This window comes from Plectrocnemia conspersa, unplaced genomic scaffold, assembly GCF_051122295.1.
Source record: "Plectrocnemia conspersa isolate PC_06_02 unplaced genomic scaffold, ASM5112229v1 ptg000010l, whole genome shotgun sequence".
Classification (NCBI taxonomy): Eukaryota; Metazoa; Arthropoda; class Insecta; order Trichoptera; family Polycentropodidae; genus Plectrocnemia; species Plectrocnemia conspersa.
The window spans coordinates 12528307-12549928 of record NW_028277174.1 but is presented as its reverse complement, the minus strand read 5'-3'; the positions used below and the strand labels follow the sequence as shown (position 1 = coordinate 12549928).

Below are 21622 nucleotides of genomic sequence, written 5' to 3'. Positions count from 1 at the left end.
AGTGGTCATTTTTTTAATATTTCGATTTCATTAAATTACATGCATTTTTTTGACAACATTCAAGGGGGGGCAAATGCCTCCACCTGCCCCCCCCCCCCCCTAAATGACGTCCATGCAAAGTGCTTAGCATGTATACATAATTTAAAAAATAATATTTTAAAAGACCAAGTGCACACTTTGAACCGCCTCCGGACCTGCTCTGCCTCCGGTTCTGCCATAAGGTCAAACGTCTTCCTCGGCGTCTATTCTCACGTTGCGAATTCGCTCACGGTGCGTTTGTCCCATTGTCGGCGGCGTTTCGGGTTGCGCTCTCTCTCTCGGTGGTGCTCCGGCCGTGGAATGCGGGTCGGCCGAGAGCCAGTCAGCCCGATTGAGTTATTTTATAGGGTCATTGGCTCGTCTGCTTGCAGAGAGCAGCGGTCCTGCCGCCGCTACCTTTTTCGACCTTTTTGCATTCATATACGGGTTTCGGCTGCATCCTCTGTGTCTGCGAGTGCGCGCGCCTGTGTGTGCGCGCGCGCGCGCGTCATCCATGGTTCCAACGCGGAAATGCAGCCATATGGTCGCGCGACTCGCGGATTCATCGCGGGTCATTCGATCAAAAATTAAACGAAAATGAGGTCAGTGGCGCATCAGTTGTGACGGTGCGTCGCGGTTTAAGCAGTGGCATGGAATAAAGATTTGTCGCTCAGCGAATTATTTCTAACGTAAATATGTGATCCTGTCGACTATTTGACACATGCAACTTGTCGGTATGCGCAAAACTTTTTTTTTAAATAATAGCCAAACATATTAAAAGACGTTCCCATAAGATATTTTATTTAACCTTTACAAAAAAATACTAAAAATACCAAAAGTTCAACTGCGGTCCAATTAATCTAATCACAAAATAAAGCTTTTTACATATCATTTATTTAGTGTAAATTCTGTACCCATTCCAGATGTTGGGAACATTACCTGAAAAAACCACCCAAGAATATAATGACAAAAAAAATAATGTTGCGCTCTACCTTTGTAAATAGTATTTAGTTAATTGTTTACTATTGTAATTTACACAACACCAATAGTTCTCAACATATTTATAAACGCACGAAATTTATTGTTTTTTTGATATACTAAACACTAAATATATTTAAGCATGTACATTAAAATATATTTTAAAAAATAGTTCAGCAAAATATTTTGTTAATGGGCGAGTGTGGACACTTTAATAAGAAAACTGCATCATTAAAGTATTTTTCTATTGTTATAAATAACCAATTATTGTTTTGGTATTTCATATTTTAAAAACGTTGAATTACTGTATACAGGCGGCCCTCGACTTTCGGACGTTCGACTTTCGCACATTTAAAAAAAAAACATTTTTTTTTTCAATTTTTTAAAAAAAAAAAAAAAAAAATATAAACACGAGTGAGAAACGGAAAAATTTGTGTTGATACGAACAAAAATAAATCAAGGACTCTGAATCTTTTGCTTCACTCGGATGTTCGTATGATACAAACAGGTCTACGATATGTTCAATTTTGCAAAATAAAAATATAATTAAGAAATACGTTGAAAATTGTGGAAAATAAAGATATATTTCCGAAATCTTTAAAGATATGCATCCAAAAAAACACAGCAAAAAAAACATGGATGAAATAGAAAATCTTTGTCATCGTGGATCGATGACCAACATCAAAAAGATGTTCCTCTGAGTATTTCAATTATTCAAGCAAAAACTCTTAGTTTGCACAAAGATTGGAAGGATAGATTAAAAAAGATTTTAACACGGTTTTTCAAGCAAGTAACGGTTGATTTTACAATTTTAAAATGAGGTATTCTTTTCATAATATTAAATTTACTGGAGAATCGGCTGATGCGGATAAAGATGCTGCAAAAGAATTTATTTCCTAATTATCCAAAATTATCGAAGATGGAGAATATTCCTCTAGCCAAATATTTAATGTAGATGAGACAGGTTTATTTTGGAAAACTCTTTAACAATGAAAAATATGAATGAAGCCTTCACGCACCTTGACAAATTTTTAAATATTATGAAAGATTGTGATCCCAATGGAGAACGCATATTTCAAGTGCGTAGGGCGATCAATAAAAACATAGCGTGTTATAAAATACTATATGAAGAAAAGAAAAAGAATAGTGGAAAACAGTTAGCTCTTGATAACTTTTCAAAGGAAACACCCGCAAACCCCACTTAAACGTGTCTCTTAAACGCTTCTTAAGCATCTTATATTTACTTGATAAATAAATATTTTAAAATACACACAATTTCATTTTTTTTTTACTTCCCTCGACTTTCGTACATTCAACATTCGCACACATTTTCAGGAACCAATTATGTGCGAAAGTCGAGGGCCGCCTGTACTACTATAATTTATCTTAAAATTTTAGTGATCATGACACAAAAATTATAACACTAGACGAGATGTATTGATATTTGAAAAATAGATTATACATGAATATGCTAAAAATCAGACAATGACAAGACAATGCTCAAAATAATAGATCGATAGAAATGAGATTGATATATCTGAAATATAGGACGTATTAAATATAAAAAGAATCACTATCACATTTACTTGACCTTGAAAATGAACAAAGCCGATTCCTTTTATTCAACACGAAATAATAAACTCATATGTAAATTATATATAGAATATATTTCACATATTATTACATGGTTGCGGCTTTCAATCTTAACCTCCCACTGACGGAGAGTATTGTATGATCTTATCTCCCCAGCCTAGCCGAGGTCATCGTATCAGTCAATCTCATACAGTCATCCATAAGATACACCTACTGACAAATATGAACACTATGCAAAATTCCAAAACCTTTCATAAGAGAATACAAAGGTAAAAACGGAAAAGAAAGGGGACCTTTTCATTCCGCTCGACAAGAGATCAATCCAGGAATGATCCGGTTTATCTTCCACATATGACGCGAAATGATGGCAGAGCCTGCGGCACATAAATAACGTTGAGGTTTTCACGGCCGTTGGAGATAGTGATGGATTTCTCCGAACACATAAAAAACACTATAAATTGATGTGCAAATCCGACATTTCATGCACACCAACAAATTGAATAATTCAATCAGCGATTAGACTCATCGTCGGAGCTGAATTGAAATGTTCATTTGTGAATGCTTCGTGGTGACATAATAATTAATCTTGGGACCCTGAGCGCTCGGCGACCAATTGATAATGGTGCCATTTAATAGTCTGATTTATAAAATACATCAATTAAATAATCAAGCGATGTTTTGCATAGGTCAAGAACCTAAGATTGAGAACAGGGAAAGTATTCAGTAATGCAATTATTGCTAGCAAAAATATTTTATTATATTGCATAAAACAATTTTGGACTTTTTGCTATATTAATAAAACAAATTAATTCAGGTGCAAAATTACACGCTGATTTGAACTGCACTATTATTTTTTCTCTATAAGATGGATACGATTTTAAGATAAAATCTGAAAAATTGATTGGTTACATACACCAGCAAGACGTATATAATCAAATTAGTTAAGATTCACAGTCATATTCAGGGCCGCCGAGAGCGAACATGGACTCTGGGAAAACAGTGATTCCGGGCCTCGTGGCAAAAATGGTATTTTATACATTTTTTAACATTGTAACAATTTCTTGAATAAATAATAATAGGTACGAGTTAACCCTTTCTATGCTACAAATAAATACAAAAATTAGCCACCGTTATAATATATTTTCAAAAATCACATTTAATGCAAAATATTTCAATTAAGCATTAAAAAATATTAAAAATATCTACTTATAATTGGTCATGTTTTCTTTGCTGCTCAGTGTTGCCATATAGTGAATTTTCAGTCCAGGTCAAAAGCAATATAAACGTGCCATCGCTGTGAAAACGCCAGAAGACTATTTATTTCAATGTTACGAGTGAGAATCTAATTAAGCACATCTAAACCGAATTTTGACCAATAGGAGAGCGCGAAAAATCAATTATCACTTCTCAGAAGTCAAAAATCCACGTCAAAAGCAATAAAATCGTGCCGCCGCCGTTGCAGTGGGAACGCTCGTTACCGAGCGTTCCCACTGCAACGGCGCCGACACGATTTTATTGCTTTTGACGTGAATTTTTGCCTTCTGAGAAATGATAATTGTTTTTGCGCCCCTCCTATTGACCAAAATTCGGTTTGAATATACTTTAATAAACCCTCTGAAATTAGAAGTCCATAGTAATATCGGTAAGGATAGCATCATATATTTAAAACAAAGTTTAATAAGAAATGCACACAAACTATGGAGCAATATGTGAGTTGCGATATCTAAAAAATATATTTTTTATAATTTTGCCAAAGACAAAAAAAACGGTTGTCTTATGTCAAATATTTTGTTATGCTATGCACCTGGTGGTCGTGTAATGTAATTTTAGAAATGGGAAGAGTGAATATCGATCTTCAAACTTAAAAATAAACGCTTTTGATTGAAATCAAAATCTAAAAAAAAGTAACAACGCTAAAAATCAGACGTCAACGAGTTGAACGGCCGCGCGCCGCCACTGGCAAGATGCCACCGAGCGTTTTAAACTACGACAAAATTGCGTGCAAAATATATTGATTAAAGCCATTCCGAATCCGGCGCTGCATTCGAGCCAAAGTCCTTAAATTTAACGGGCCAAAAATCGGGTCATTCTGGGGTCGTTGCAGGGTTGTTAAGAAACAATGTCGTCCCCTTCTACATTCTGACCGTAAAGGCACATTAATTCGTCACGCGCGCGTAAACTATTAAACGTCGTTAAAATTCAATTTTTACGAAATGAAAGTAGGTATTTGAGTATTTTAGATTCGACGAACAAGGTCCATATAACGATTGGGGTAAAATAATTAGGTTTACTATACATTAGTGCTCCATTTCCATCTAATGGATTTAAATAGGTCGAAGGAAACATACATAAATTATTCTTACTATTAGATACTAGTATTATGAACCGATAATTGTCTATATTAGAAGACCCCAAAACAGGAACTAATTATAATATGTAGACATTTGCTAATTGATCCGTAATTTTTATAACTTATAACAAACATAAGTTAAAAAATATGGACATGTTTCATAATTTACATTCGTTGAATATTTTCTCTCGTGTTTATTTTTTTTAAACGTTCAACAATAATTTGTAAACAAATTATAACACAAACGGAGCCGCATCAAAAAACTACAATCTGTCCCTTTCAATAATAATGTTTATTATTATTGTACTACCTAGAAAGTGGGTGCTTTTGAAGGCAATGTTCCGCTCCATTTATTTATTTTATGTATAAAAAGGGCTGAAGGGACCTATACCTGAAATACATCAGTACATACATCTCAAACAACTATACTTCAATACAGATTCATGTCGACTGGCCTGATTATATTGTATAATAATAATCACAAGAAGTCGTAAAAAATGATAACTAAACACTTCAGAAAAACTTGCATAGAAATAGTTATAGATAATTTTTTTAAGCAAAGATTATGATGCTTTTTTCTATTAAAATTTATAATTTAAATCTAGAACTCAAAAGCAGCCTCAAAATTATTAATATGCACTGTTTACTTCTTATATATTATATTTTTTTTAATCGGTAATATCAAAAAAAAATATGTTATATGGGAGAACCAATGATGTATTCGAAAGTTGAGTGTAATTTAAAATACGTAAGTGATAATTTTCGCAGTTAAATTTCTGTTTATGGTACAAAATAATCTGCGCCCTCGGATGATGTACACTCAGTGTACAAGTTTTCAACACTCATATTATAATATGAGTGCTGAAAACGAGTAAATTAAATTGCATCATTAGAACATTTTATTCCACATATTTATATAGACTCGGTGTAAATCACGGTAGATAAGAGTATAGTGATTAATTCATATAAAAAATAATATAAAGTAGTAATTAACCCTTTCTACGCCACGCGCAACTGAATCGACTCTCCTACGCCATGCGCATCATATGACGCGTTCGTTAAAACCTTCGTTTTTTAAAGAAAAGGAAAGGTAAAAGTTAGCAATATATGTTTTAAAAATCAATTTGAATTCCTAGTAAACGATTTCAGTGATTTATTTATAGAATTAGAGATGAAACAGTGATATACATATAGAATAATAAAGTCACGCCTGATTTTAGTCATTTGTATTTTGCGCGCCACTCTTAGGGTTGGCACAAACGCGTAGCGGAAAATCGATTTTTTTCTACTTTAATTTATGAATCGAAATTAAATTATGTCATCAATATTTAAATAATTATTGTGATATGTAAATACTTGTGAATATAGTTATACATTATTTCAACTGTTTTAATATTGTCAAATGTTTTAGTGATTAGCTTTTATTGTTTGTAATAATTAAATAATAATAATAATTACTATTAAATACTTATAATTAATTATAAATAAGATATAATTAAGAACATATTAATAATAACTCTTAGTAAATATTAAATAATAATAACAAAAGCGATTCCTTGTCATTGAATCATTTTATAATATATTTATTTATTTAGAATAAATTAAGACCAGGTTACCCCAATGCGCCACGATGGTGGAAAAGTTTATTATTTATTGTATATATACATATATTTGTGTGTGTAGTATATATTACATATTCCGCCTGGAGTGTAGATATGTTGCACTCTTGCCGGTCCCAAGCCCGGATAAAGGAGGAGAGTTTCTATCGTGGAGCAAACCAACCATCATGGAGAAATCCAAATAGTTACGAAAAAATCACAAAGAAATAATAAGTCCGCCCCCAAGTATAATGACTTAGGTCTTAGGCGATCGAAATCTAGATAAACGACTGAACTTCAATTTTGGAACCTGGAATGTGCAATGTTACAACCAGGAAAATGCAAACAATAGCAAAAGAAATACTAAAACTCAAGATATATCTAGTAGCCCTACAAAAAATTAGGTGGAAAGGCCAAAACCGATCACCGGTTGTAGCGCCGTGGAAGAAGAAGAAGATTATGTATATATTATAAATTATAAATATACATCGTATCTTGCTATCAAGTTTTATTATTTATTATTACATATACATATATAAAGAAATGTAAAATGTATATACCCTCGAAAACAATTGCAAATTCTTCTTCTACATAAGATAATTCGTAAACACCATTGATCAAAAACAAATGGTTTGGTTATTAGGATTATTTTTGTGTACGATATATGTGATTTTCTATACATCTAAGAAATGTTGTCGATTTGTAAATTTTTACGACAGGAAGTGAATCAGACGACGAAAAAATGCGTTACAGATTTATATATTAAAATTGTCTCAGTGTGCAAACATGACCCTGTGTGTCATTCGCTTGTATAGTGTCTGTGTCTATACATGTGTGTGTACGTGTGAACACGCGGGCCAAAACGCGGGCCGGCCAATTGATTAAAGTGCATAATAAGTTTTGTTTATAATACTTCATATTACCAACAATACATATATAATTTTAAAACATAAAAATTGAGTATTTTGGCTATATCGCTAAAAACATATGGCGTACAGCGAATAATTAAGAATTTACCGGTCGGCGGTGCAAGGGTTAAAGATAAACCGCAAAAAAAAGGTTTTTCCCATTTGTTGCAAAACTGGCGCTATATACAACATCAATTTTATTTTACAGATATGAATCAACAAACCGTTCAGCAACAAATTATTGCATTTGTAAAACCAAGAATAACGACTCGCGATTTACGACGTACAAAGTGTAAAAAATATCCAAATGGCTATAAATTAGGCATTTTATTAATGCTCTTAACGATCGTCAATTTATTTACAGCGTAAGATTTTATAGTTTTATTGGCGCGGAAAAAATGACACCTATCTTTGCGAGTGTTTTATTGTCGAATTCGATATCGAAAATAAAGGTGAAAAAGCTGAATCGTGGGCGCTTCAAAGGTTAATCGAATTGTTTAACAACACTCGGAATGAGAAACGGCTGTGACGTATTTTGATCCTAGAGACAAAGAGGAGACAGCACGCACTCCCACTCGATCGATGTAGTACCTAAATATACTCGAAAGGAAAATTGAAAGCTCCAATATTTTATTTTCGATTCGACAGGATTTCCTACGGCGCACTGTGGGGTATTTGCCCGATCTGGGCGGCCAAAATTATTTCTCTACTTTGGTTGTTTTCATAAATGATTTAAAGATTTTAGTTGATTTCATAAATGCTTTTAGTTATATAATATTATAAGTGTTGAAAAATACATTCTAGAAAAAAAACTCTTTTTAAAAAAAAAAACTTTTTTTTTATTTTTCATGAAATAATTCATGCAATTTTATTTTATCAAGTATTTAAAGTATTTCTTAAATTGTAGGCCCGAGGAAGAGGAATTCCGTGTTGAATGGTCGTGCGAATTTCGCCGCGTCAAGTGTTAAAAATAAAAAATAAATTGTATGTCACAAAGTTTGATATTTGCTGCTTTTTTAACAAGAAAAAGTATTTGACTAGTATTTTATCATACTCGGTATCGTTTTCATTTTTAAATATGTGTATATTTGGTGGTTTAACACAATTTGAGGTTTACTGATTTTACCATGGTGATCATATTATTAAAAAATAACAATCATTATAAAACTGAATTTTAAATTTGACGTTAACACGTCACCTAATTAAAAAGTTATAATAGTTTAAAACGTTTAGGTCCTAGCTTTCGCGACTAAGCCCCGTCCCATTTTTAAGAATAATGGTATGCAATGTGTTAAAAACAGCAAAAATACGCAGCTAATTTTACATGTATCATAAAGAGAAAGACCTAAGCTTTATATTGTATATAAAATCTACATTAAAAAGTGGTGGGAAATATAACTTATGAACTCAAAATTAGAAAAAAATTTTGGAAAAAGTACTAAAAAATACTTATTCAAAACAATATTGTGTATTTACGGGGGCGATAGCGTTATGCAAGGAGTGGGGGAATTGTTGATTATTATGCGCAAAATTATCAGCTTTATAGAGCAATTTTTTTTACCTGCGCTTAAATTTTCATAATCGACTTTTGGCCGCCCAGATTGAGCAAATACCCCACCGTGCGGCGACAATCAAAGTGTTTTGATATGACAACCTGTTTTTTTCATCGGAAAAAAATTGATATCCTACATATCGGCGGATCCAAAAGTATCCAGTTGACATATTTCTACTTGTGTAAACAAAAAATTCAAGTCATGTATATTCTGATTATTTTTAGTTTTATAATAATAACCATTTAAATCAGACCTATTTCAAAAATATTATACAAAATTAATAAAATGTGATGTTTTTTTTCCATAATAATGTATATATTTAATATTTAGTTCTCTTCTATTATCTTATCAGCTTATCGCTATTATTCAGAAATATAAAATACACGGCGTTTTACAAGTTAGCAGTCGTATTTAATTCATTATACAACGAAGAGTTTTTCACATTGTGATAAGACTGATTAAATATGCCATAAAAAACATTGACTATTGAACCTTCTATTTGCTATGTATATTGCAGTTGCAGCAACACACGCGATGAATAAAAAACGTGTTTTTAATTGCCAAACATTGGCGAAATACACCGTTAACTCCGAAGTCTGCCAGTCATTGTCAAAAAGTGATGCAATAAGTGATTTTATCAATGATAAACTGCGTCACATTGTTAACTGTGTTTATGAAATAAAATAGGTTGAATATATCATTTATTTTACACTGAAAAATGTAGCTAGCTTTTCAAACGACAGAAATCTCAATTCGTCTAATTAAAACTCGCTAATTGGAATTGCAAACAAAAAATAATAATGAAGCATCACCATTCATTAAAGCTCTCGATTTAATTAGAATGCTTCAACAACGTTTTTGAAAGAGCTTTAAACTTATCTTAACTATAAAAATATACCGCTAACATTTAAGATTTTTTAAATATTCACAGTGTGACTTATTTTCAAGATCAGTCAATCACATTCAATATCAAGTAAAAGCTTGTTTTAATAGTACAAAATAAATTTCAGCATGTTGAATAATATTATTTAAATAAATATAATATAATACAAACACTTAGTTAAACGATATATTTATTTAATATTATAAAAATATTCGTATAAAATAAATGTTTACATTTCCATTATCTCCAAGTACACAAAACCCTTACATTCGTCCTCTTGTGTATTTGTGCCTTTCTGCGAAATTCCACAAAGACCCGACATGAACGATAGATTGATACACAAAATTGATTTATTAAATTCGTAACGTTATTTTTCCGCATCCATATATAAATATTTTTATCTTTGACCAAACGTTCAGAACGTGATAAAAAATCAATTAGAAACAAATCAAGTTTTCAGCGTACAAAGCGAGCGTTTATTGAAAAGCAATAAAGATTTAAGGGCCGAGATAAAAAGGGCCTTTGCGCACAAAGCTTTAATATGATTCGTGAGCTTTAAATATGGCATATCGCGCTTCAATAAATGCGAATTAATTTTTGTTGATTGAAAAAGTTTTAGGAGCGCTGGGGCACTGTGCATAGGCGAAATTATTCGAGGATGTTAATCATCGAGAGTGAATAGTCCTGAAGGAATTTCGCACATGGTTTCGTTAATGCGTGCAATGTAAAATGTAATAAATTATTTTTTTATATTTTTAATAGTCTCGAACTTAATGGATACTCATAAATAATAAAAGTATTAATAATTAATAAAACAATGTATTACGAAATTTATTATATAGTTTAATGCATGTATATTCATAAACGCAAAAAGGCCTATCAGTGTGTCAGATTTTAATTGATGGATTAAGGCTAAAGATTGCAAGTTTTATAACGTTATATTAAAATTAAGTATATTGATGTATTGAGAACGGTTGAAATAACCAGCAATAATATTTTATCGTTTCTTAACTGAAAATTGCGAATCAATATCTTGAAAATTATACTTAAGTATAACAATGCCATAAAATTAAAAACATATTTATATAATAATGGAATAGGCAAGAACAATATATTTTTATAAATTATTTTCTATTCGTTTTTAGTTATTATCCTAAGTTAAAGTTTTACATTCGTTTAGTTCAATTTTTGTTAGTATAGATATAAGTTCGATTATTAGGTTAGGTTAAACTACCATAAAAAATATTTCAATTACTATTGCTTTATGTTTAATCAGATTCAAATATCACTATTTTGCTAAAATATCATAAAAAAAACCGTAAAAATGGGTTTACTAAAATAAAATATTAAAATATACGGATGACTTAAAATCAGTTATTACACAAAATGGCCAATATAAAAATATTTCACATATGCATGTTTTTAGTCATCTCGCATCAAATAAACATATTTAAAATAAAAAATATATATTTTGACTTTCTCTACTTCGTATTAGTAATTCTGGAGACTTTTTTTTGAAATCCTGGGAAGCGAATCAAAAATATTTAGTCCTGGAAATCGATATTTTCGTTTGCTTATCAGTAAAATTATAGCGAAAAAATATTTTTTTAAATATTTGTATGTAAATAATCATACATATGAATTTATTGAAAAATAATTAAAATACATTAATTTGATATATTTATTTCATTTATAACTACAAGAAAAGCAATTTCAATTATATTTATGTACAAAACAGTATAAAAATAAAATTACATATTTAATTTTTGCTGAACAAAATAAGTATTTTAGAATGACTACTTCTAATTTTTGTAGTGGATAATCCTGCCGTTAAGAATATTCGCTCGCTTTCTGTTGATGTTGGTTTAATTGTGAGCAAAGATCTATATAGGAGATTAAGATTTTGAGATTATTCTCCGGTTGGTTGCACAATTTTCGACTACACTTAATAATTCTATGGTAGAAATATTTTAATGGTTTATTAGTTGTATGTTTAGTTCCTTGATTATCAACGTCATATTAACCCTTTGAATAGTGAGTTAATTTATACACACTTGTTAATTTGGAAGTGAGTCAATATTACATAATTTTACATATTAATTTCTATTGTTAATAATTTATTATTATTTGAAATTGCATTTATGGTAAATTATAAAAAAAAATCATTGATTCTCAAAGTTTTATTGATTTGATTTATTATACTACTTTTTTGTATTAGTGTATTTTAATAATTTATTTTAACACTTCTATTATTAAATTGCATTAATTTATTTTAAATATGTTTTATATAGTATTATTCAGCTTTTATGGATTTTTTATATCAATTCAAAAGCTCTCAATGTTATGTACATTTATTTCGTACTCTTTGATTTATTGTTATTATTCTCTATAACAATCATTTATACTGACCCTATGAGTATCGCCGTACATGTACGGTGGTCGATTTTTCACTGTTTTTAAGTACCCTGAAAAACATTATAAATATATAATATTTTTTTTAATTTAAATTGATTTAAATGATTTCTATAGAAAATAATATCAATAAATTCAAGAGTACGGAATAAATTAGCAAAACAAAAAAATTTTAGATTAATTTTATGAAAAATATTGAAAGTCTCTTTATTGATATATATAAATATTTTTTTACAAAATCCGAATAATATATAATAAATATGTAAAATAAATTAACGAAATTTAATAATAAAAAAGTATTAAAGCAAATTATTAATACATACTAATACAAAAAAGTAGTAAAATAAATCAATTTTTTTTTTGTATAATTTACTATAAATGATTGCATTTATAGTAAACTATACAAAAAAAATAGTGATTCTCAACGTTTTATCGTTTTGATTTATTTTATTATTTATTTACTTATTATTGTTTTTTATTGAAAAAAGTAAATAACAACATAAATAATTATCTTTGCCATGTGTATAAATTAACTCACTACTCAAAGGGTTAAATCAAATTTAAAAATATGCATATTATACAAATATTTATTATTTCTTCAGTTATATACATATCTATCCGCGGTAGACAAAAATAGTGAAAGATCGACCACCGTATATATACTGCGATCCCGGTCAAAGAGTTAATGAAATCGTCATCAGTATTGATCTGATCCGAACTATCTATAATAAATTAGGAAAAAGTCCTTGTAATAGATCTTCCTCATTATTAGAACATATTTTTGAGAGCAACTTCGAAAATAGTTTTCTTTGGCAACATAGTCGGTCTTTTGTAAAAAATGTTTATTTTTTTCAGCAATTTTTGATTTTAGAGCTGCAACATTTCTAGTGATATTGTGTTCGTTTTAACTTTTTGAGTAGAAAATCAAAAGTCACGGCATGAGACGGCACAAAAATCAAGAATTCCTAAGTTGTCTCGAAACTATACTTATTTTTTTAAATTATGATATTACTTAATGAACACATTTATGATTCAGTGCTATTATTAAAAATTGTGAGTTACTTTGTCATAAAATGACAAACCGTCAGTGTGATGTGATTATTGTATCTATAAAAATATTTCATATTGTATTTTATTGTTCTCTATCAGAATACCATCACTCGGGTAAAATACAACATACCATTTAAGATAAAAGACAAAGTTTTACATAATTACCAAAACAATAAATACAGGCCTAAAATATTACATCTCCAAACCACCAAGAAAACTTCAGCGCCAAAAATAATTTTAAACATATAGTTTACATAGATGGACTGATTAAATTATTGCTTGTAAAAATAAACAGATAAATCTAACACAAAATATATATATAATAAAATGGTTATTTGCATCTATTTATAAAATTTACGTGTGTATGAAAAATCTTCAATAATTCATAAATTAATACTAGCAAACATGAAGAACTATTTAAGAACTTTTCATCCTTTTTTTACATAAACATATTGTGAACCTTCTTGTGGTATTTAAACGACATAAACATCTAAAAAAACTCATTTTGTACGGAGAGATCTTTCAACAGTATTTATTAAACCTTGTCAACTCAACATTGAATGCAAATTCCTTGTAAAACGTTCCTTAATATAAAACATATTTAATTAATGATATAGTTACATAAAGTAAGAGAATACTATATTGCTATATAAAACGCCTAATAACCAAAACTTCCTTTCGGATATGGCCGCAAAAATGTTTTTTAAAAAAAGATTTCTGCACGTAAAAATAAATATTTTTTGTAGTGGCAATACTTTGCAACTGATCGGACTGACAAGTGAAATTAGCCATTATAATGATAAGATCAAATCTATGCAACTTTTCCTATCCTTATATACCCCAATTGAAAGTGTTCTGGCGGTAGTCAATAAACTTGCAATAGCTACTGACATTTCTAAAGTTACTTTGCAGCAAATTAAAATTTGGATTTGACACATTCCGTCGCAAATTCCACATTAGAGACTGCAAGAAGTTGTCCCAGACTTTTTCGTGCGTCGCCGCAGGGTTTGCCAGCGCAAAGTGCACGCGGTTGCGAAAACTTTACGAAACTAATAGTAATACGGCTAGCTTTAAAAGCTCATCCAACTGATCTTACCTTTATCTCCTGCTCCATTGTCCAATGTCAAGTTTCTCTTGGCGAATAAGCTGTGGACGTTGTCACAGGACAGTTTGTCCTGGTTCCTCTCGGTCCTGCCGGCTGCGGTAAGGTCTCTCGGCGTAGCACTGTGCACATTCAAAACCAAAACAAAGAGGAGCGAAGAGAGCACCGGAGCGCGACACACGTTTACGAAATGCATTTTCGCGAACAACGACTAGCCGGTCTCGTGACGAACGAAACGGAGACCGGAAAATTGTCACAAAGACCGAGCGCACAACAAACGACCAACCACGACCACCGCTCGCGGCAGACTGGCCGGCAACGGCATGCGAACAATTCGCGCGACCACCGCTTCCTAAGCTGCAGCGGCGAGCAGCCCCGCGATTCCCAAACGGTGACATTTTCCATAAATCCTGTACGGGTTTGTTTTAGTTGTTACAAGTGAAAATAAAAACACATATCCTCATTTCTACAAAATTGCAACGGTGGTTTTAGTAGCTCCAGCGACACAAGTAAGCGTTGAAGGGGATTTCCCTGTCTTAAAGTTTATTTCCTCAATCGAAATAATTTAAATAAAATTCATTGGAAGTTAAATTAATTACTGTATACTTCAGCCGTGAATATACGAATTTACTTTATTTATAAAATAAATTGTTATAATATATTATATATTTATAATACTAATTATTATACCTTTAATTAATTATTATTGTTTATACTATATTATTATATAAATTAATATAGTTTATAAGCAATAGAAGAAATAAAATGTTTTAAAATATGTTAAAAAATTAATTTTTAATACAAGTAAAAACATTTAAAAAAGAATCACTCAGTGCTGAACCATAAACAGAAAACTGTAAAAAAACGATATTTATTTCAGAACGAAAACCGGAACTTGACCGATATATGTATATATATTTAATTGAACGGGAATAAAAACCGTAACAAAAAAATAACGGGTAGATCCCCTGCTTTTGAATACAATTTAAAAAAAAAATGCAATAAAATGTTTTATGCTAACAATTTTTTTTAATGGTTCATAACCTCTGCAATTTTGAAAACAAGTCAAAGTTTAAATCTGCTGAATTCACAGCTGCATCCATAGCAGGTAGTTAAAAAGGACAGAGATTTCCGATTAACACTTTGAAAACATTGTTTAACAATGCAAATTTTATTACCGATTTTACGATTTTAATTTCGTTTTGACATTTGACGGTCAACAAAAAAATAAAAAATACAAGGATCAATGACTTAAGAATAATTACATTATTAAGTCTGGCAAGGATTACACCAAATAAAACAACGTTATCATTTAAATGCTATAGTCGATCGCAACACAATTTATCGGGATATTCACAATCGGTTTTGAGGCCGAATAAGTTTGATTTTGCAGCCAATTAGCCGCCAGAAAAGATGATAATGTTTATAAACATATATAAATTACCACAATGTATAGAGAATGTAGATGCTGCTGTGAGGTAGTGCAGTTGAAATGGCATGTCTTAGAACTATAGTTTTCGTTGGCATGTCGAGTTGTATTATTGCCTGCTGTGATTTTTGTCTGTGAGTTGTCGAGATATCTTTTTCTGATACTATCTGAACGATCCGCTGATGTTTCTCGTGTCGATACAGTCTCCTAGCTCGTCTCTGCTACTGTGACTCCGCGGAGTCTCTCACCGTGTCGCTCTCCTCTGTAAGCAAGTGTCACATATTTTATAACGCTGACTTAACGTCTTCAAACCTGAATTTTAATTTTTCTTAGAAAAATATTTTTGTTAAATTATTTTATTAAGTAAATTAAAGGGGCATGAAATATGTGTTATTTTTTTTGCTAATTATTTTTTTTTAATACATTAAAGGGATATGAAAAATATTTTTTTGTATTTTAAAATAATATGGTCTATTTTTAAATAATAAATACAGCTCTTGGAAATCGCAGATCAGGGAAATAATTTTGATGGGACAGGTGAGAACCCAGAAATATGTATGTCATTTAATGAAATATTATGAATCTTTTTAATTAAATGTATCGGTTAGTGTTAATAGAATGCAATATTAAATAATAATAAATAAGTAACAATGCAAATAATTATGGAAAAATACGTGAAATTAACTCATTTTCAGATGTATACCAATAAATTAACAAGTGTTTAAATTAAGTCACTACTCAAAGGGGTAATTAAATTCGTGGATTCATTACTTGAAAACGTCATAAACAAAAGCAACATAAGAAGATACATTAAAGACAATAAATAATTTCGAAATACAAAAAGGCAGATGAACGCTTTATGATATATTAATAAACATACTTAATTTTCATTACAATTGGATGAATCAGCTGATGTCTAGTTTTTATTAGAATGATCTTTGCAGATTTTAATTTTAAAGAAAAACCGCTGGGTACAATTTAATTTTGTGGGAGAGCTCGAGGTATCTATGTATATTTTTACCGGATTAAATAAATACGTAACCAAGATACAGTTGCCATTATTAAAAATTGTCTCAATCAAAGGCTTGTTATTGGATTCATTGTCATATACAGGAATAACGAATATCATTTATCAATTTATATAATATAATTTTAATGCATAAATATTAACCAAAATTGTTGTTAATAAAATCAGTAAAAAGATTATCCATATACATATATAGTATATATAGATTATTCATATATTCAAATTTCTCGATAAATTTTTATCAATTTTTCATTTATTTTTAGCAGATAAGTGCAGCAAAAGTCGCTGCGTTCTTTGTTAAAATCCCAGTGAAGAGAGATGTATATTTCTTGTTCGAAATGCGAAAGCGCTTCTGACAAATCCTTCGAGGTTAAATGTCGACAGAAAGCTCGCTCTGGCCTCTTAATCTGGTGCTTGGTGTGATTCTAATTGGATCATCTCTTCGTTCGAAAGGGATTCTCCATCGACATTCAGCAAGTCGAGCAAATAAAAACATGACCGGCTTTGACCGTCTTTTCTAGCTGTTTTATTGAAAAACTGGCTAATCGATGCTTAACCAACGAGGTATGAATATAAATTTATAAAATAATTTTATGTATATGAAAATTTTTATTGACACTATACTAGCACTTAACTGTCAGGTCAGGTAGTACCTACTCATCATGTTTGCTAATGGTAGTCCACAGGACGATAGAATCTACCTTTTTGACCTATAATGTTTAACGATGGTTTCTATAGTATCTACCCGCAAAAACTAACGCTAATTTTCTGCCGTTTATAGAATGAATGTTACGACAATACTTTTTTTCATGAAAAGAGATCAAAGCGATTGTTTGTACACCATTGTTTTTAATAGTGGAGAAACAAATTTTTTTAATATTTATTCCAATATTTTTTCTTTGGTTGATTGAAAAATAAGTATTTATGTACAAGATACTTTTGTATGTCATTATATAATAGTATTCATAATTATTTGAGTTTTTGAATTCAATGAAAAATTTTATGAGCTTTATAAAACAAAATAATTAAAGCTATATTTTCTTCCAGGAACGTTTACAATTAAGTTAAACTTATATAATAATAATAGTATACATTATCAACATAGAAAAAAAGTAGTGAAATATATAATATAATATTTCAAAGAAAAAGTTATATAAGTATTTTTCTTACTTTATTCACAATATGGATACGAACATAAATTTGAAGACGCCTAGTAACAAAAAAATAATATTCATTAGTCAAATGCTTTTTCAAAGTATGTTTTATAAGTATCTATCAATTATTAGGAATTTCATCTTAGCTTCATTGAATTATTTATAAGTTTAAATAAAAAGATTTTTTTTAAATATAATGAGTTTTAATACTAAGAAATGGTATCGCTAAAAATACCTTTTAGGCTAATTAAAGTACAGTTAACGTTTTTAAAACTATTTAATTAAAAGCAATATGAAACCCAAATGTATGCTCATCTGTTAAATAACTAATTAGAAAGAGAACTGATTATAATAGTGGCGACAATTTTAAAATTAAGCTTCATATGAGTGAACACAACTCTTCTTTCTATAACGTTGAAAAAAATACATTTAATTTATCTACGAGTAACGAATTAAAACATTATTTATTTTTCATAGAATAATAAATTAATGCAATTTAAAAATAATGTTAAAGCAATTACTGTAAAATCAGAAATCATAATATTATAAAAAAATATTACAAACTCTTAGATTAATTTATTATCGACGAGTAATTAACACAATGAAAAAAGAGCGACCTTTGCTTCAAATTACCATTTGATTGCGAAATATTTTATATTAATTAAATTGAAATCAATTTATTAAATGGTTTAACTTTGACTTGAAACAATTATGTTGTTTAAACGATAAACGAAAAATAACATTTAGATTTAATATTATTCGTTGTATTATAAATATAAAGTGAGATTAAAAATAATAAACTAGCATCGTATATTTAATAAAACGGAGAGTATATTTAATAAAATCTAACTCAACCGACCATTTTCTGTGTGTTATTATTAAATTTATATGCTAATGACATTACTTTTTTACTATACAGCTTTTATTTTATAGATTGTCTAAAAATTGTATAGATTTTAATTTATTGAATAATGTATCTATATATGACTTAAAATGGGCGTCAATGTAAACTCTGCTTTCTCGTCTTTCTATGGGGCGCCATATGGTGCGATTTACTAGTGTTTTACTCGAAAGTGCTCTCGAGTGCTCGATGTGACATATCATAGCTAGATTTTATTGAGATAATTTTATAACTAAAAAGAAAAAACTTCTTCTATAAGTTATGGATAATTATTTAAAACAAATATATATATTGTATTAGGATAAATGTGAGTAATGAAATTATGGTAATGATTAGCATTAACAAAAAATAAAATACATATTAATGGATATGTTGATTTATTAACAATAATAAGTATTATATTGTCATTCATTTGTATAAGAATAAGTAGCAAGATTTACGCGAGGAGCGTGGAGTTTGAGCACACGGGTTACGCGATGATGGTGAATATGTGGGTGGGCATGGACATCTCGGTGAGCACGAAGGAGCGCATGTTGAGGAGCAAGCTGGTGGTGATGGGGTAACACAGCATGGTGGTGGTCGGGATGGAGAAGCGCGTGCTTGAGAGCCAGCTGACGGAGCACATGCTGGTCGGCAAGCTGGTCGAGGAATGCGCGTTGGTTGACAAGGCAGCATCGAAGATGGAGGAGCACAAGTTGTTAAGCAGATTGGCGGTGGTGGAGTACGGCACGTCATTACGGGAATGCAAGGCAAGCATGATGGTGGTAGACAATCGCAAGAAACACAGTCAGAATATGAACCCTAAATACACGTATTTTAATTAAATTAAAATAAAATATATTTTTTATATCTACTAACTTGAATCATCAAGGAAAGGAGAAAGATGAAAGCAATTCTCGAGCCTTTCGCTGCCATCTTAGAATTCTTGAAGTTGTTCTCGTGTAAGGAACACTAAAAGAATGTATGCTGATGAATAAAATGGCTCCTATTTATACTACTTAGTTATCAAATTAACATGAACAATCGCAAGTTAAGTTATCAAATTAATTTTGAATCTCAACACGTATTGTAGATATACGCATGTACAAGCTTAACAAAAAACCATTTAATTCGTGCCTTATCTTAGATAATATATATTATGCACGCTTACAAAATATATTTACTTTATCTATTAAAAAAGGTATTCGCATATTTTTTTCAGGATTGTGAAAGAATCCTTTATATTTTTTGATAACTCAAAAACACAGTAACCACAATCGAGTAGCTAATTGATATTATCGATGAAGATATTGTGAGAATTCTTCGTAATGTGTAGACACATCTTCCAAATTTTATGTGCCAGTAGGGTAGACAATAAAATGTATTTCTTTAATTAATTGGTGTTTTACATGTCAGCTAATCGCAGAATTTGTTACAATTTATAGGTAAAAAGAGAGATCAACCGGTGTTAAAAGTAGAGCCATACAATAGAATAAAAGAAAAATTCCGCAACCAAATAATTGCGTTAATATATTAACTGAAACTATTGCATATACTATCTAATACCACATCCATCCCGAGACGTTATTTACTCATAAGTACCAGAGAAAAAACTATTTGTGGAAAAGAACGCGCGCTAGTTAATACATACTACTCTGCGCACGTTATTATTGTAATTCGACTCTTTCGTTACCGATCACCGGAGTAGATTTAGACCGTTTCTTTTAAGGCGTAAACACATTTCGGAGGGGTGTACAAGAAGCGATGCAATTGACTCTCAAACACCCTCATCTACGATTCGTTAGAGCTGACTCGAACCAGCATTATTAAATATGTAACACTTAGTCACAGAGGGAAGAAACGCCACGGAGTCACAGCAGCAGAGATGAGTAGTTACGAGCCAGAATACTGTATCGACATATTTCAGAGTTTTGTCTCAGATTCGCTGTGGGGTTTTAAATCTAAAAACGGAAAATCAGATGAAAAATAATTTTAAACATTTTATGCGATCTATATGATAGCACGGGTATTTTTATGATTATATATGATTTATTAATTATAACCCCTGCCTTTCTCCACGTGTTTATTAATTTATTTACTATTTGTTCTATTTCAGTCATATTATCGATCATATGAATCTATATATAATACATATATATCTGTTTTATCCACTAGCTCATAAAAAATAGAATGTATTTGTGTGAACAGTAAATAATATATGTTATCGCCTTAAAAATGTTTGCTTTGTGTATAATTCAGCTATCAGTTTTATTCTATTGTACATTTAAACACGTACTAAAGATTCTGCATGTTCAGAATTGCATATTACTCAGATTCTTTTTGTATCTAATCAGCACCATTAAAAATATAATTTACTCTCTCATTCGATTATATCATCTCAGATTCTGAATAATACTATAGAATAATAAACAAAGTTTCTAAATTTACTAAATTAAAAAATCCATATATTTTCTTTTAACGACCGGTTGATGATTAAAAAGTTTTCTAAGCAATCCCCCTTTTTACGAACATAATGAAAAATCCATTACAGGCGATGGTAAAAATATATAGAACGCCGAAAACACAAATAGAGTTTAAGTAAAAAAATATAAAACTTATAAGGCAAACTTTGCAAAATACAAACACAATAAATCCAGACTAAATTTTGCTATTTGTTTCGGAGGCTG

General features: G+C 30.3%; 1 protein-coding gene across 1 annotated transcript in view; it reads right to left on the bottom strand.

Moving 5' to 3' along the window:
* The window catches only part of dally (division abnormally delayed protein), a 217380-nt gene extending 202624 nt beyond the window's left edge, over positions 1-14756 (bottom strand). Inside the window, exon 1 of the mRNA XM_088194287.1 lies at positions 14440-14756. Within this exon, the coding sequence (XP_088050413.1) occupies positions 14440-14641 (202 nt within the window). The 5' untranslated portion in view covers positions 14642-14756. The remainder of the gene's footprint in view (positions 1-14439) is intronic.
* Positions 14757-21622: the final 6866 nt, after the last annotated feature.